Genomic DNA, 19,932 nt, shown 5'->3' with positions numbered 1-19,932 from the left:
ATCCAAAAAATCCAGGTGATTTCCATGATTTCTTGAGGAATTTTCGTTGATTATTAATTAGCGAAGCTTAATTGAGAAAATATTAAAACAAATTGGTAGTCTTCAAGTACCAATGATGTTTAAAATAAACAAAACAAAAGACAGTATTCTTCCGATTTCTCATTATTAAAGACCAAAAATTCGAGTCTATTATTTCAATATAGTGGTATAGATATGACAACTGGTTGCGATGCCCCCCCCCCCCCAGTCCACCGTTCAAATATGGCTAATCTATCTTTAAATCAGGGTTACACACGTGCATCGTGAACAGCCCTTATACTTAAAAACTCTAGCTCACTGTGTTATTACATTCCATATAACATTTTCATCAATTGTGAATGTAATTTCCGAAATATTAAACATGCATCGGTTATTATGTATCCGATCCGAAGATCGCGGCCGGACTAGTTAGTGGTCTGCTGTTATCGAATACATAAGGTTTGCGTCTTGCTCTATTGCATACCTGTGTTTATTTATAAAATCTGCAAACACTTAGAATTCCGATTTTAACGATATATTAAAGAATTAATTGAAAAAAGAATTAAACACCGATCTTCGAAGTAATGTTGTTTTGGCCTCGTAATTCGAAAACAATAGATAGCATGACTGTCATTGAAAAGGATGTTCTTTGTAATCATGTCTATGTCATAAACTAGGTTTTTTTGTTGGAAAATAAAAACTGCAAACATTTAAAAACAATCACGTTGAGTATACATTAAAATAACACATCTCTCGCACATGGCCGAGGAGATACCGCGATATTCGACAAGCGATCCGCGGTAGTCTAATACACAAGCCTCTTGTGTTTCTACGTTATCAAGCATGTGAATGTGTATTGATTCTAAGTACAAATCATTATGATATTTATTTTCAATAATATTGGTTTTAGATGCATATAAACTTTGATTTAGCACCTAACTAAATGATAATACGTAAAATAAACTGCCATTAATGAACAAAATATTAGAAGTGAAGTGTTTCTGAGAGAGAGAGAGAGAGAGAGAGAGAGAGAGAGAGAGAGAGAGAGAGAGAGATTCTATCAATTAGGCTAGTGAAAGTATAGTGAGTTGAAAAATACTTAAAGAGCATTCAAGATAAAGCAACCAAGTGTTACAATGTTACTTTTAACACGGAAGGAATTGAAAGAACCGGTGTTTATTTTTTGGATATACACAATAATGCATGTCTAAACAATTGTTGTTTATATTCAGGCCGTAAAAAATAAAGCGTTCGCTATCGGTTAAACATTTTCTGAAGGTAGAGCGATTATTGACGAGCAAGTTTTTTACTGATTAGTCGCGGGAATTAGACGTTCTGTGTTAGAGAAATTCGAAAAAGATATCGAAACTGCTTAGTTTCCAGTTCAAACTGTGCATCTATGTATTAAAAGACCGTCAATGGATATCGTCTGCAACCACGGTCCGGAATCCGCGTATATCTTCCCGACTCTCTTAATGAAATTGGAGAGGAAATATACATGCAATGGTTTGCGACTGAACCATGGAATTCTACTTTAGTATTAAGTATATGTAGGTGTGCAGTCAAACATTGTGTGTACACACTAAAACGCGTATTTCATCACCTAAAACCATACAAATATGGCTGCAAACTAAATGTGCACCCGCATATTACCAATGTTCTGAATATTATTCATCTTGCATTTTAATAGATTGCGTTTTCACTTTTGACCTAAAATTAAAATTTTGCCTTCTAACTTTTTTAGCCTTTTAAAAAGCTTAACTTGTTTTACATTTAATTTATTCAAATTACATTTTCTTTTCAGTAATTGTTTATGGGAATATTTGAGTTTTTAAAAAAGTTTGTTTTTATTCGGTAAGTAAAAGTTTTGTTTAGATGTGGACGGAAGAAGAACGAGTAGAGGACTCATTGTTGAAAATACTACTTATTAGATTGCGGAGATTTTCATATTGATTGCATATGCTTTGCACGTGCACTCGAATAGTAAACTGTTGATGCATTTATATTTTATGTAAAATTTCTGTATGCTGTATTTTGTATTTGCTATTTGATCAGGGCTGTTCTTTTCCAAAATTAGCGCTCGGTGATCGTGTAATGAATGTTCTATATAGTACAACACCTGATTGGGGTACATTCTTAAACAATTTTAAAAACTTTTGCCAATTTTAACAAAACAAAATTGTAGAGGTCATGGAATCTGTTAGCAAATCACCCCAGTTTGTGAAATCTAAGAATTCTCAATCAATCACTTAAATTAATAATTTTCACGGAGCATGCAGTAAATATTGCTAGCCAAGCCTTTAGTCCAACAGCGTATCGGCTGTAAACTTTAACGCTGCTTTCAACAAGAGGGTGAAAAAACTATGAATTTCGATAGGTTTGGTTATCAAATGTTATCATAGATTAAGACAAAACACACACACGAAAAATAAATCTACTTTTTCATGAATACATCATTTTATTTTAAGAATATCATAACATTTAGATCCGCCAAATTTATCTATTTCCCCTCAATGTTTGGTGCCTCATTTAAAATAACGTTCTGACGTCGTACCAAGTGTAGAAATTATCAAATAATTTACATACAAGCCGTAGAAAGTTATAGACTTTCGCCTATTTATTTCAGTTAGAAATATTCAAAGAAAATCAAATTATACATGTTTAGAAAAAGGAACAGTTGGATTCGTCCTTCAAATGATTGGGTTTATTCAACCCGTATGTTTTGCATCGATTGTAAACAATGCAAACTTCATAATTATTTGAGAACAAAATGTACACAGGTTTAATTTTGATTTGTCATAACATTCTGACCTTTATTTATAGCGACGTGTCCTTTTTGATACCAAAGTCATCTTGTATATTTCATTTGTTAAAATAGATCATAACAAAAAAGGACTGATGTCAAAATCGTAATACAATCATAACAACCTCGACATATGTATCTTTTTATACTTAGCATCACCATCGTTTAAAAGTGTACACATAATTTGATATCAAATCAGACCAAGCAGATTTAACATTAAGAGTTAGATGTGAATGACACTTTATTTGTCATGTACATGATCCTGTGCATGAATTTTTTTCACTACCTGCTATTTCTACAAAAGAACCTCCAATTCAATTTACAATTGTTGTCATTCAAAATCACGTATGGTACAAGCAATTTCAAAGTTCGAGTCCATATGATAAAAATTTTGAATTCCAGATCAAATTTAACACTCAATCGAGTAACTATCTAAAGGCTTTTTAAACAAAATGTGTTTAAATAAAAAAGTCCTTAAATTTTAAATTCAGAAAAATGGACCCTAGAAAGAAGTCGAGAGGGCTTCAAAGGTATTCATCAATAGCTCTTACACTTCATTTAAAAAGTCTTTGACTTTTTAAATGAACCCCTGCTTCCCTTGCATTCTTCGTTGTCGAAAATCAAAGTCGATGTCTAATTACACCTGATGGTGTACATGGTACAGGTGTTGCAACCACTATTGATATAAATTATTTCAATAGTGTTTGGGAGTGTTTTTCATTTGAAGAATCACTTTGCAACCACTATAATTGATATTAAAAACACTATTGAAGTAAATTATTTTAATAGTGCTTGGGGCATATATTTCATTTGAAGAATCACTTTGCAACCACTATTGAAATACAACCATTATTGAAGTTATTATTTCAATAGTGTTTGGACATATTTTTATTATAAGAATCACATTACAGACACGTCTGAAGTACAATGACTATCAAAAAAAAATTTTCAATCGTAGTTGAGATTTGAATTTTTTTAATAAATATTTTTTGTAATCATTATTTCAACACATTTGGAAAGAAAGAAATTGTATGTCATCAGTCAAACAGTCAAACTTTTAAAATGCAAGAAACAATTTTAAATACACAATTCATGTATTACAGTGCATATTTTACGGTAATATGAATCGAGACTATGAAAAGAATGTACTTATGTTAGGATTTTCACTGTTTTGCAGAAATAAGCAATTTTCGCAGATAAACATATAGAATTGTTTTTATATTTTTTTTCTTTACTTTTCTCTTTCTCAAGATATATCAAGTTCTATGTAAATTAGATTCCAAAGCTTCACAAAAGTCCTTACAAACAGAAATATATTGCAGGTCCCAGTAAATGTTCTATCAAACCTCTCTCTTTACTCCTTACTAAAATTCTTACAGTAGTGAAAGAGAAACTTCACACGATTTTGCGACTTATAATTGGTGTAGATTCATGAGTCTATTTAGCATAACAATAATGTTGGATTTTTTTTTCAACTTATGTGAACTAATATAATGACTTCAAACAGATTTCAATACATCATAATTATATAAATGCTCTTATAATTTTGCGTCTAATGACATCTTAATCGAATCAAAAAGATCAGGTTTAAATTTTTCAGAATTTTTCCTTTTTTTTTTAAATTCACATTTATTAACACTTTATTTGAAATAAAGACTTTGAATAACGAGCACAAAAACTTTTATTTATAAGGGTTAAAAAATGACAACTATTCAAAGACACCTATCGATGCTTACTTGTTTTATATCTTATTTTTTTACAATATATGATTAAACAGTTTTGAAAAATCTATCCCTTTTAAAGGTGCCTACTCGTGTTAAACCGGAAGCCGGAATTTACCGTTATCGGTTTTGATTTTACACTGCGCATAATATGGAAAACACTCGGTTCGAGAGAAAAAAAGGGGGAATGTTTTTATAACTAACGTCCTAAGCTCATTATCATATGAAGCAAATGGCGATCGCCATTAACGGGAAACCACTATGACGATACAAAGTCAATACAAGATGTTTTTGCAAGTGCATGTGGCCTAGTCATCGGTAAGTCGTTATGATATTTTTGTGTGTGATCTCATCCGGTTTTTTAAGTAAATATAGCAGCTGCTAGATGATATATGAAAAACCTTAAAACTACTACATGTTGACGTCAAACGATGAATAACGACAATAAATAGATTTTAGAAATGTAATTGTCTCATTCGTATCATTATTAGACCAATGTACATGTATTGGAACAAAAGTGATATTTGTATTGATATCATTCGTTTACATGTATTGTTTTTTATTTACTGATCTTTATACATAATAAACTGACTCTATACAAAGAACTATATATGATATGAGTTAAATTTGGCCCGCATAATTCACTATGTTTAAAGTGTTTTTGGTACAATAAAATGTTATGTTATATTTTAGAAGAGTTGATGTAAAATATATTTTTCACCTATTTACTTGATTTATGGCATATAAATCAAGTAAAAAGGTGAAAAATATATTTACTCACTGGCAGTATATGACGTCAGAAGTGACGCTATTTCTATAATTCAATTAAAATTTGTCAAAATTTGACATTTTTCTTATCTTTTTATGAATGGGAAATATAGAGCGCATGCTCGAACAAAGAAAATTTTTTTGTCACTTATTAGCCTTGGCTAGATACATCTCTGATTAAAATATTTTGTTTGTTCAAGCATGAGCTCTATGTTTTATAAAAGAAACACTGCTTGAAAACAAACTGTTTTATGCTGAAAATGCAAAATTGGAGGGGAAAGTCTTTACGATGTCGTATTTCTAAATTGTGGGCAGTTGAATCAAAATGAACATTATGTAAAACATCACACATATATCTGTACAAAGAAAACAAAGAATTACAGTAAAATGATGATGTTCATTTTAGGGGGCCATTTTAGGTCCATATCATATATAGTCCTTTGTCATTGTTTGTAATCCTTATAAACATGCATGTTAATGTCTTGTTGTAGGCTAAAAGTTCTCAAGTTGATATTGGTCGTACCATCATCATGTTCATATGCAATCATTCCTTGTGAATTGGATAAAATGGGAAACACATGAAGAGGCCTAATATAAAAAAAGCAGGCAGACTGTAGAGTTAGTTACATTAGCAGATAACCTACTATCCTGAATTAATTGCACAAAACCTCTTGATTTTTCTGACTGTGTTGGCCATAAAAATCAAAGTACTGAAGTACGTATTGACGGGAGTTGATTTTATCGATTATCATTTATTCAAAATTAACGATATGTGATTTTGCATGGCAAGTAGTATCAGTAATCGAAATATTTCTGAGAAATTGTATGGATCCAGGCAAGATTGAACAAGACGTTCAACCAAACGCTCGGCTGTCTCCGTTTATCACCGACAAGCAAGAGAGACTCTGTTTTGTCGGATATTAACGGAGACAGCCAAGCGTCTGGTTGAACGAGACTACATTGAACTCTAGCGTAGGAATACATACGACTTTAAAAAAATATCTAAACTGTTTGTACAATTTAAAATCTTATTATTTTCATGGTATTAATAAATAAGTTTTCTTGAAAAACAATGCTTCAAAATACATAGAATCGAATTTATCGATTATTTTCAAGCGCTAAGTGTTGTCAGCGGTATTGATTTGTGCTTAGTTCCAAACACTGTTTCACTTTCGTTTTGCCCGACTAAGTGCATAGGAGAGTTGATTAAAATCAACTCCCAAAAATTGGTTTTGCCAAAATCCTAGCAGTAAAGAAGAAATCTGGTATGAACACTTGGTATAATGAATATGTTACTGAGAAAACTTCAAAAGCCTGAGTTTTTCTTTTAACTCAGTGAGAACATTTGATATTGTTTAAGCTGCTGCAGTGTGCGGTGAAAGTGATTTCAACAAATAGTGTTAACTATTAGCTAGGTCCTCTATTAGGTGTAATTTTGAATCGTCCGCTGAATTACCCAGTTTAAGGTACTTCATAAAACCTAGACTTATACTATTTAAGACACTACGTTACAAAATGTCGATTTAAATGTTATGTTTAACTGTTTGTATCAATCAATTCATATGTATATCGCCATAGCTCAGTGGTTAAAGTATCAGGCTTGTGAACCACAGATCATGAGTTCGAATTCGCCAGTGGCTTTTGTTCATGTTTACTGAATGAAATTTTTTAAAATATCATTTTTATCCAAGATTGCACATTTTTCGCCTGTTTGACATATATACTTCTTATCATGTAACTACGTACATGTATGTCTATCTGATATGCCATTTTCGTAAATATTTACAATGATTTATGAAACCATTACTATTTTAAATATACATACTCTAGATACATGTATTTGATTTTTAAAAAATTTGCCTTCAAACAACATATGGAAACTCATTTGACTATATGCTGATTTTTTCTGAATCAGCAATATTTTAGTAAATATCTGGTGTTTACTGTTATATATGTGTCTAAATGAATATTTTAAAATAATCTTGTATTTGATTTTTATCAATCAGTTGATTTTGTCATATTTATTTGAATTTAAATCTGTTAAAAGAAAAATTACCATAAAATAGTGAGTCTTTCACAATTTAGGGGTAGGGTGTGTATCTGACATCATAACTCAGTAAAACAATAGATGACCTGTGTGTTTTTTGTGTTTATTGTAAACAATAAGTAAAAACATTAAGTAAAAGAAAAAAATCAAACTAAACTGGTTCATTTTTTTAAAAAGTAAATATGAATAAAAAAAACATTTATTTTACTTTTTTAATTTTTTGCAAAAATGTGAAATCTTTTTCTTTATTCTGCAAGTGTAATGTTTTTTGAGCATGCATTCTGTATAAAATGAATGTAACATTGTAGTAAAATCAAAATATGTTGGTTATTATGTGAATTTTGTTTGCATTTATTCAAAATAATTCTTGTACTAGATATAGTCTTGACTTGTTTTTGAAATATGGGGGTACATGTGTCTCTGGCACATTACACGTATCTAGGTAAAATGGAAGATAACCTATGTATTTTTTGTGTTAATCAGGTCTTTTATGCATTAATACTTATAAATCAATTGAAAAAGTATATGATAAAAACAAAAATTTGGTGAGTAGGGACGTACCTTAACAAGGGAAAATAACTATTCAAATAAAAAATAATATATTTTACTGTAATTGAACAGAGTTTTAAAAACTTGTAAAGGCTCGCATGCTAGTTTGAGAAGTAAACATGGCGTATATAGAAGTTGCCTGTCCCTTTAGTATATACGTGCCTGGTTTTCACCGAAAATTATTTCTTCCGGAAGTAAAATGGATGGTTCATATAAATGTTATGCCTTGGTTCAATAATTTGATTCCCAAAACATTAGACTTAGCGTGCACCTTCTATCGTCATTATGGTACATTAACTAAACAAATGTTTAAAAAAACACAAAACATAAATGATACGAATTTCGAATACAAAACATCATTGTTAAGATTTCTCCATTTTGATCTGACGAAAAAAACATTCAGAAAACATAAAAGCATAACTACATAGCTAGAATATTAAACTATTTGGCTGCCCATAAAATAATTTTCATTACTTGTATAATATTTTTTTGCTAAATCAACGTTTTATGCGATGAATTAACATTTGATCGCAGCTCGAAATGGTAAGAGTAATAGAAGAAAGTGTTTTTTTTAAATAAATAATTTTATAATAATTTACAAATAAGTAACATGTAAATTTTGCGTAATTCTGATTGAAAGAAGAAAACAAAGCTTACAAGTGTGATATGCACATCCCTTACTAGCACTAACAATAATCTTATAACGAAAGCGCTTTCATTTCTATCTCACACCGCTTTATAATACATTGAAAAACATTTTTTATATATATAAAATAAATATATATATAAGTAAAACTGACTCAATTTGTACAGGAAATTACAGAAAATTAAATTATAACAAATGAACTCAATGACTACCCAAATTATACTCGTATAACCTGGGTTGGAGCAATTAACGCTTTTTTATAATCCGGATATATATATATTTTTTATTGTTCATGTAAGTGTTTGTCAAGGATGTTTATATCACAATTGGTAAGCTTTGTTTTATTATTTTATTATTATGTCTTGAGAAAATATGCAATAATAAAGTAATCTTGAAATGATTTTGATAAACATGTACATTACCTCAGAAAAATAATAAATTGGAAAACCTGGTCCATGCGCAAACTTGATCAAGAAATCAGGTATTTTGTCATCATTGAAATACCCTGGTGCAGGAGTACTGAAAATAGGATGAAACGTGCATACAGTGCAGTTTGGTTGTTCAAATACTGTAGAATCATTTTAATTCGTGAGGGTCAATGTTCGGGGGGTAGCAACAGTTTTCCTGGTTCGTGGGGACGTGATTTCGTTGAAAGAAAGTTCGGGATAATTTTAATAAAGATGAAACAAATGCTTGTATATAGCTTTGTGGGGATATAAAGGGCGATAATTACCCACGAAAGCCACGAACATTGGTCCCCCACGAACAATGATGATTCGTCAGTATTGCAATAATAATGATCATTTACTTACTTGTAAGATTCTGATGAAGGGATGGAAAAATTCCACAGTTGACTATATGTTTTCCCATTAAATGCAATGACATGCGAATTGAACAAAGACATCACGATATCCTCCTCGCCATCACTATTGAGATCTACCAAAACAGGGGGTGTCATGATGCCTTTCTTTGGATCAGAAAATATGCAAATTGCCTACAAATTAACAAAGAGACTAACATAAAATTCATTGCCTCATCACAACAACAAGAACAAAAACGAATTTAAACAAATGACTGGGTTATCCATGGTCATTGAGCATTAAGACTATTTAATCTTCTCCAGGTAAATGGAATACTAGTGTGCTAGTATAATGTTAGTCGGATGACAATTGTATGACAGGCCTGCTCATTTTTATTATTTTGCAAATTGCTTTTTGGGAGTTGATTTTAAATCAACTCTCCTATGCAGTTACTCAGACAAACCGAAAGTGAAACAGTGTTTGGACCTCAGCACAAACCATTGCTGCTGACAAGACTTAGTTCTTGAAAATAATTGATAAATTCGATGTAATGTATGCTAAAGCATTGTTTTTTCAAGGAAACTTATCTATAATTATAAATACCTTGAAAATAGTCAGCTTTTAAATGGTATGAACAGTTTAAATATTTTTTGTAGTCGTATGTATTCCTACGCCAGAGTTAAATATAGTCTCGTTCAACTCGACGCTCGGCTGTCAACGTAAATCCTTGTCGGAGATTTACGGTGTCAGCCGAGCGTTTGGTTGAACGAGACTAGAGTTCAATATTGCTTGCATCCATACAATTTTCGAGAAATATTTCTATTACTGATTCATAGTTTAATGGAATTAATTTTATCTTTAAATATTATTTTACATGATTCATATGGGGGGTTTCTCGACATTCTTGTCGAAAAAGTCCAAAAATTCATATAATAAAAATGTGCGTAATTCAAATTAGAAACTACATGTACTTGTCATGCAAATTAACATATCATTGATTCTGAAATAAATAAACATCGACAAAATCAACTTCCGTCAGTTCTTCAGTACTTTGATTAGAATATTGACTTGTGTACATGATGTATTATATGGTACTTAGATATATCTTTAACACTTTTTCAGACACCATAATTCATTATTTATATGTGGATAAAAATGATTAAGAAATTGGTCGAAGTTATATATATATATATATATATATATATATATATATATATATATATATATATATATATATATATATATATATATATATATCGAATTCTGTAAGTGATAGTGTGTATGCTATATGCATTTTACTGGATTTCACGTACATTTTCCAGTCGATGATAGAACAGATCGTTGACACTTAATAGCCAGAGACCTCCTCCGTGAGTCTCCCCACCTGTTCCAAACAATACAAGTTTGGTTCCATCTGATTTTGTTAAGACTTGAGGTGAATAGTAAGATTCTTTTTCATCCGGTACCCCAGACCAACTAAGAACCTTTCCCGACTTTCCACTAAAAAATACGATTCGACCAGAAAGGCGATGTTTGCTGCCTGTGCAAAAGAAAAAAACATTTCATTTCTATTCACTAGGATAAAAAAATAAAAACTTAACGTTTCTTAAGATAAAATGAATGTAAATATCAAACTTTGTTGGCCAATCACAGTCACCGATGTTCTTTATGCTTAAGAGACTTCGATAAGTAAAAAAGAAATGAACACCACTTAATTGTTGTTCTAAGAATGTGTAAAACTGGAACAATGGCATTTTAACGTTTATTTCAGAGATTTTACCATTTTGAGAAGGTAGTGGCAAAGGTATCAATTTGGGATCTCCCGGGTAGAAAATATAATGCTAATAATGATCCGGTTCAAACTACAGAAGTAAACACGTTGAAAAATACATGTTTCCAAGTTTTACCATGGTAATCAAACAAACAAAAAAATTGTAACCGGATATAATGACTGTGAAAATATTTCATTTATTCTATAATGATGAACGAATAAGTATGCTTCGTACTCAGAGACAGAATACTTATTAAGTATATCACTTCTACGGAAACACAGTATACCAGGTCCTCTCTCCTCCGCTGACACTGTATAGCTTTTAGATAAAGCATGTTGCAACAACTATTGAAATAAAACCACTTTGAAATAAATTATTTCAATATAGTGAATGGAAATGCATTTCACAAGAAGAATCACTTTGCAAACACCAGTGAAATACAACCATTATTGAAATAAATTATTTCAATAGTGGTCGGGGATCTATTTCATTTGATATACACCCCAACTATTTTTGAAATAATGTGTTTCTGTAGTTATAAACGAAAGTGTCACATAAAAACAGAATAATAATAGACGAGAGACGGTCAGACGGGTGGTCAAACCTATTTAAATATCCCCAATTCCGATTAAAAGTAGAGGACAATATCTATTTCTATACATGTAGTAATTGTGTTACATGTAATTAGGTTGAACATATTTTATTGTATATTTAATATACAGAAGGTTTGAATATAAGTTCTGGTAACTTACAAGGTGTTCCCCCTTGTACAAATAATTTTCAATTCTCATAAAACATGATATATGTATAGAAAGAGAAAGGTGAATTAAAAATACGAAAACAATTTTATACCAATGTAAATCTGCGATATTTTGTTTTATATTTCTGCACACAAAAGAAAATCCTTACATTCATACATTAGTTTTATAGTCTCGGCTTTTTTAACTGTAACATATTCAAGTCTATGATACCTCAATTGTGTATTTGAGGTTATGATTTTTGAGATAAATTATTTCTTGCGTTTAAAAATAGTTTTCAAAAATGATATACAACTTCTTCCTTTCCAGATGCGTTTCAATAGTGATTACCAAGAAATATTTATTATGAAAATCATTCCCAACTATAATTGTAAAAATTATCTTAATAGTTGTATTTGAATAGTGGCTGTAAAGTAATTCTTATAATAAGATACTGTAAACGTATTATATTTCGCGTGTACGATATTTGGCGGAAAGTAGATTTTAAGCAAGTTAGCGTGGATTTGATTTAGCCTATTTTTGATTGTTCCTATACATTTACATGTGTTCTTGGCATTTAGCGATGTACTTGATTTAGCGGAAGATGCATTCCGCTAAAAACGCCAATTACAATACACAGCCAAATGTAATACGTTTACAGTACATCCCCACCCACTACTGAAAGAATTCCAATAGTGGTTGTATTTCAATACTAGATTTCGTTACGAGCAACGAGTAGGTCTTCCGTCCATTTTGTTTTATATGATACAAGACAAAAAACCTTGTTTCAACGAGATTTCAGATTTGGTAACGAGTATCGACCCTCTCCCAAATCTGATATCTCGTTGAAACTAGGTTTTTTGTCTCGGGACCGGAAACGGACGAACAGAAGTGATTAATGGAAATAAAAGCTGGGTTTTTTTTGTACATTTGCCTAGTAAACATGACTATTTATCAGGCTAGATGAAATACCCAAGAAAGTCTGTTAAATTTCTTTGTGTAGTTCTATCATTTAAAAGTCCATGAAACCTGAGTACCTCGATCGGAAAGCATACACGGCCGGTTTATATACCCCAGTAACAGTTGAGGAGCGATCAAAACTAAAATGGCAACCAAATGCTTTTATGAAAGTATGCCAGCTTTAAACTGCACAAACTGAAATATTGCGGACAGTGCCTATTTACGAGTGGTGTTCAACTTTAATATATTCGCTGCGCCTCCTCGACGTCAATACCGTCGTAGTAAGGTGGCTTTGGTTTGGTAAAATACTTAAACTTTCTCCGTCTTTTAACTTGAAAATAAATGAAACTGGTTAGTTAGTCATAATTATAACCAAAAACGCATAAATAATTTGATTTTTATCATAAACTTTTAATCTACCGACACTATGTACATAATTGGTCTTTTTTCTAATTAAATGTCTGCGCCAGGTTCATCGTATTCAGACGCATAACTTGTTTATATACCGGTTAAAACAATATATCTGTTGATCTGTTTTCCCTAATTTTCGAACAGCCCTCGTATGTAAAAACAGAAAAAGAAAATGCACGGTTCCAAAGTGTATTTACTAATGCTTTATGAGTGTCAACATATGTGTTAAGGTAAAAAAAATCAACATGAAATTCATATGAAAATTTATTTCCCTGAAGACAATTAATTCACTTTACGCAAATTCTCCTAACCAGTATGTGTTGCATATGTTGTCAAAACATGTGTCACTCGTTCACACTGATATATTCCTAATAAACTCGGTAAAAAAGATAATTGGTACTTACGCTATTCGAAAACTCTCGGGGCTCTCTATATGTTCAGTAACGATACATTATGAAATTCCGCGAAATATTAATAACAAAAACAAAGAATTTAAATAAATTTTATACATCTGCAGATCTGAACTTGCAGCGGGGGAAGAGGTGCATTTTGAATGATGGGCAATCTTATTTTAAAATAAATAAGTAGAATTCAGTTTAAAATGTCTAAATAGATATATATTTTTATAATGCAGTCAGCTGTCACAATGTTTTTTTATTCTGTGGTCTTTAAAATCATGATAGGAGGTTTAAGAACAATGAATTGTTCGATCTGCTACTGCAATTACACATACTTAATACTGACTACTAGATAAAGATCGGTTCATTTTCAAGAGAAAGACTCATAGTTTTTAAATTTAGTTAAGGAATATATTTAGTAATTTTGGAATGAACAATTAATGATGATCAAAAAGTGTTAAAACAGTAATTAAATTTTAAATAACTTTATCTTCTCTAAAACGGTTAATGAAAAACTTTGTAGGTGTTGACATATTAGTATTTTTTTTAAATTTTATTCAAAAATTAGAATACTCATAATTCATTGATTGTGTTTGCACCCCTTTCCTTAACAAATATTGATCGTCCCCTAAAATCTTTAGCATTGTTTCGTATCTATCAAATTAATTACATATTGATAAAAGATTAAATGAAAGGAAATATCTTTGTTTATAAACACTAATTTTTATTGCAGATTCGTCCTGGATTAGTGAATACATACATTCAGTGTTTTGGGTTCAAATCCAACTGGTGGTCTTTTTAAAAAAAAATTAAACTTTTTTGTTTTAAATTTTTGTTATTATGACATGATGTTGAATTACAATATACCGGTATATTTTAATTTGTTGTTATTGATTTCTAGATCTGCTGTATGAACACTATAAAAAAAATTCTTTTCTTATTACTAGTTTTTTAGGATATACACAATATAACTTCATTAAAATATGTTTGCATTAACATTTCCAACTAGTTATCGGTTTTCCTCTCATTGCCAATTTTTTGAAAGCTTTGTGAGTTTTTTAATAACCGGAATAGCCATGTACATTGTACTTCGACTCTCAACATAATATATTTTTGTTAAAACCTGTACATAGCCTTTCGAGGTTATAGACATTTAAATCCCAATTAATTCGTGTCGAGGATTCCTGCAAACTTACAATCTTGTGCGCTCACTTTCTTACTGACCTAAACTACTCTATGTAGATTCCTAAAATAAAAAGTTTGATACAACACTGGAATAGAAGAATTCTAACTCCAATTGGTCGTGTGACTGTAGTAAAGACCTTAATCATTCCAAAAATTAACCACTTATTTATATCATTGCCGACACCCAGAGGGGAGACAATTTTATCTCTCAATAAAGACATTTTTGAATTTGTTTGGAGTGCAAAATGTGACAAAATGAAGCGTTCAGTTATAACTCAAGACTATCAACAAGTAGGGTTAAAAATGTTAGAAATGAACAAATTTATTATGTCATTGAAATGCTCATGGTTGAAAAGGTTAAATAAAGGTAAATAATCATGGATAAATATTTTTGAAGCTATTAATGGTGTACAAATTGTTAACAAAATACTTGATTTTGGTGATGCATTCATATCTGAATGTGTAATTCCAAAAAATAATGTTTTTTGGCAAGATGTTTTTAAATCTTTTCTCTGTGTTATAAAATCTTTTAATGAAAAGAAAACCTCCCTAGTATTCCTGTTTGGTATAACACAAATATTAAAGTGGGTATGAAAACACTATTTATAAAAAGCTGGTATGAAAAGGGTGTCAAAATAATCAGTGATTTTCTTGATGTGGATGGAAATCTTTTACCACATGATATTTTTCAACATAGATTTAATATGAATGTCTGTATTATGCAGTATAACAGTGTAGTTAGTGCAATATCAAGATATCTTAAATCTTTTCTTACAAAAAATTCATACCAAAGGTTTATTACTCCATATATTCCAATATATTATAAATTTTTGTTGTTGCATAATAAATGTACTAATGTAGTGTATAGACAATTAAACAATGTACAATGTAATGTAATTCCAAGTGGAAATCAGAGTTAGTTCAATATGGAGCCAAAATATGTGTTAATGATGCTTTTAATGTATGCTTTAAAACAACCAAAGACACTCAGCTACAATGGTTACAATTTAGATTACTTAATAGAATTCTGACTGTTGCTCATTTTGTAAACATGAAGTTGAGACAATTCAGCATGTCTTCATAAACTGTGAAAAAGTATCCACAATATGGAGCAACCTAAGCTTGCATATTTACCATGCTTCTTCCTTAAGACTTGGTTTTAATGTAGTTAATATTTTGTTAGGTGAACTCCCAATGTCTAAAAACAACAAAGTTATTAATTTAATTATTCTATGTTCGAAACAATATTTGTTTACTTGTTTAAAAAAAGGCAAACTGCCATGCCTTTCTGGTCTTTTATCTTATTTATTCAACAAATACAAGGTTGAAAAATATAGAGCTTGTAAAAATTTTGAAATGCATAAATTTGTCAATACCTGGCAACCCTAGTTATCTATGATAGTTGACACTATGATTCAATCATTGTCATGTTATTGTCTTAATTAACACTTTATTTTATTTATTAATTACCAATTCCTGTGCTTTCATCCGTTCTAATATTCTTCCTCTTTTATATTTACCTTATGTTTTTTTGTGTTATTTTTTTTCTTTTTCTTCAGTTTTTTTTTTGGTTTTGTTTTGGTTTAATTCTTTGGTTATTTTTCAAATTTAAGCAGCCTCTACCAATTAGATTGAGTGTGAGAGAGTGAGCATGCGTGAATGAAAGAATATTTTAAAAACTGTATTGAATTTATTTAATATGTTTCTTGGGAGTAAATTAAAAAAAAATCCCAAGAGTTTAATTCAATGGCAAAAGTACTTAGTTATCTTTTCCTCGGCAAATGGATTGAACGTCTGCATCATACAGCGCTTTTCATAGCATAATTATGCTTAAGCTTTTTACCGAGTTTATTAGGAATATTTCAGTGTGAACGTGTTTTTTTGCAACATTGTGTAGGAGGAATTGCGTAACTTTTTTCAAGTAAGTTGTTTTTGACATTGTCCTGCTTTAGATTTTTCCCTTGTATAATATTCAAGAAATGAACTCAACGTCTACCCAAGCTATACGAGTATTACCTAGGTTAGGACAGTTTACGCTTTGTTATCTGCAAAGCAGAATATAAAATGCGTCAATTGCTCCAACCCACGTTATACGAGTATAACTCGAGTAGATATTGAGTTCGTTCCTTATAATTTAATTTTCTGTAATTTACTGTACAAATTGAGTGGGTTTTACTTTTAACAATGACATTTATCTGTTCAAAATTCAAATGCAACGTCAAGCGGATTAGTACGCATAGTGACGTGTCTTGTGGCGTTCAGACCAGGATAAACAAATTTAACTGAATTTTTCTATCCAATCAAATGGTACGTTACAACCATAATTAAATTATTCATATATATTGCAGAGAGAGTAGAGCAAATACGATGCCCCTGAGGGACGACCTAAATTACTTTTCTTCAATCCAATGAATTAAGGGGCCCACACTTAACCTCTGATACAAGTGACATTAAAGATGTTGAGAATCTATGTTGCATGTAAGTCTTTAAGGCATTGCACTTGATTTAAGTCCACTGCGCGCATGATCATTATTTCTAAAATATGTATAAATGTATGCATTCAATAAGGGAAAAAAATATTATTCCATTTATACACCATAATAATATAGATAACTAGACACTTGTTGCAAAAGCAACAAAAAGGTCTTCCGTTTTGATATACATGTATCAATTTAACCGTAAGACATTGCTTCTCTCATATAGAAAAAAAGTGGATATGATAATTATTGTGAATGATATATCCAGACGTTACTTACATGTAAAACAACGAGAATGAAAAAGAAATCAATTTTTGAAGTACTTTCTGTGGCGACCGGAAGCAACGCCGATCTAAACAAAAATGTTAACCATTTGTACAATCATAAGTCAATCCTTCCTCAGAGTTTGGTTGTTCACGTCTCTGCCAAATCTAAGATCTCTTTGAAACAATATTTTTGTCTCGGGACCGGAAACAGACAAACGGAAGTGATTAATAAAAACAAAAGCTGGTATTTCTCGTACATTTGCTTAGCGTACATCACTGTTTATCAGGCTAGATAAAACACCCATGAAAGTCAGTTAAACTTGTTTAAAACATGATTTGTTTGAACCTTCCGGTAAGAACCAGAAGTGACAGTTGACAAAATTAAAGCCGTTAAACGCATCCCCTATCAAATTTCTATCAATCATGAGAGCTTCGTGTCTCAATCACTTACAATGACAAAAATCTCGCGGACATCAAATTTGTAAAAAGGAAAGCTACACTGATATATTTGAGATATTTCACCGGAAGTAAAATTTATTTGCTTCTTTAACATTATATAGATGACAAATGTAAGATTATAAACTGATATTTTCATTTTATGTAAAATGAATAAAATATGATTAAAAAAACAAATTTTTGAAGTGCTTCCTGTGACGACCGGAAGTTACGCCGAACAATACAATATGATGTAAAAACATGTACATACATACTTCTCTCATCCCACAAACTTTGATTGTTCAAGTCGTCACCGTTTTTTAGATCTCTAGGTCTTTTGTCTCGGGACAGGAAACGGACAAACGGAAGTGTTCGATGAAAATGAAAGTTAGTATTTCTTAACCATTTCACAACAGGTCTTTATTGGCTATCAATTTGTCTTACATTGTCAAACAAAAACAGTTAAACTCTTAACCAACTTGAATTGTTTGAACTCTTCCGGTGTGGACCGGAAGTAACGGTTGACAAAATGAGAGCGGTTAAACACGTCTTCTATCACATGTCTATCATCCATGTAAGTTTTATGTATTGGTCACTTAAAGTTTATGAGATCTCGCTGTAATAATATTTGTTTTAAAAAGAGTACCTGAGATATTTGAGATATCTCACCGGAAGTATTTTTTTTGTTTATTAATCATCGGAGAGATGACATATGAAAGCGTGTATTCTTATATTTCAATTTTGTGTTAAACAAATAAAATGCGTAAAAACTTAATTTTTGAAGTGCTTCCGGTGACGACCGGAAGTTACGACGAACAAAACAAAATAGTTTAAACACATCTACAACCATAGGTCTATTATCCCTCAAAGTTTGGAGGTTCAAGTCTTTATCGTTTCTGAGATCTCATTGTCCATAGCTTTTTGTCGCGGGACAGGAAACGGACGACAGGAAGTGAATTTTGAAAAATTGAAAAAAAGACCTCGAGATATTATCGTTCTCTATTAGTACTAAAGATTTTAAGAAAATCTATCCAGCCATCTCTGAGAAATCTGGTTAAACTTTTAAAAAAACTTGATTTGTTTGTACTCTTTCTTTGTGGACCGTAAGTGACGGTTGACAAAATAAAAACGGTTAAACACATCTTCTATCAAATGTCTATTATCCATGTAAGTTTCGTGTCTTGATCACTTACAGTTTCTGAGATCTCGCGGTTCAAATATTTGTTTGTAAAAAGGCTACATGAGATATTTGAGATATCTCACCGGAAGTAGATTTTTTATATTTAGTTAACATTGGAAAGATGACATATGTAAGCATTTATACTTATATTTCAATTCTTCGTAAAATAAATTTAATGCGTAAAAGCATGATTTTTTTAAGAGCTTCCGGTGACGACCGGAAGTTACGACGAACAAAACAAAATAGTTTAAACACATCTACAGATATAGGTCTATCATCCCACAAGTTTAGATGTTCAAGTATTTGCCGATTCTGAGATCTCGAGGGAACAAGGTTTTTTGACGCGGGACAGGAAACGGACGACCGGAAATGAATTTTGAAAAAATTATAAAAATACCCGGAGATATTATCATTTTCAATCATCCCTAAAAATTTCAAGGAAATTTATAAAGACAACTCTGAGAAATTCTGCCGACAAAAAAGGGGGGGGGGAAGAAAGAAAGAAAAAACATTACAATCACTATAAGGTCTTCCGTTGAAAAAGGACATATCTAACAAACTGCATTAACTTTGATAAAATGTTGGTATTTAGATATCATTACTTTGATTATAAACTGGTCAATTCAGCATTTTAATTGCAAAATTGCAGAGAGATGAACACTGACCCCCCCCCCCCCCTTCCCATTTTTACCTTTCTTTATCGAGGTCTTCCGTTTCAAACGGAATACTTTATTTTTTTGTTCTAAGTTTCTTTTGATA

General features: G+C 31.0%; 1 protein-coding gene across 4 annotated transcripts in view; it reads right to left on the bottom strand.

Moving 5' to 3' along the window:
• Positions 1-19,932, bottom strand: part of LOC105330255 (uncharacterized) — a 104,513-nt gene that overhangs the window by 66,294 nt on the left and 18,287 nt on the right. For all 4 annotated transcript variants that reach the window (XM_034445889.2, XM_066076336.1, XM_034445891.2 and 1 more), the window contains exons 4-6: positions 10,666-10,892; positions 9,365-9,546; positions 8,975-9,071 (exon numbers count right to left, since the gene is read on the bottom strand). In XM_034445889.2, the coding sequence (XP_034301780.1) occupies positions 8,975-9,071; positions 9,365-9,546; positions 10,666-10,892 (506 nt within the window). The remainder of the gene's footprint in view (positions 1-8,974; positions 9,072-9,364; positions 9,547-10,665; positions 10,893-19,932) is intronic.

This window comes from Magallana gigas, chromosome 2 (genome assembly GCF_963853765.1).
Source record: "Magallana gigas chromosome 2, xbMagGiga1.1, whole genome shotgun sequence".
NCBI classification, from domain to species: domain Eukaryota; kingdom Metazoa; phylum Mollusca; class Bivalvia; order Ostreida; family Ostreidae; genus Magallana; species Magallana gigas.
Note: the sequence above shows the minus strand (reverse complement) of the source record. Positions and strands in the feature narration are given on the sequence as shown.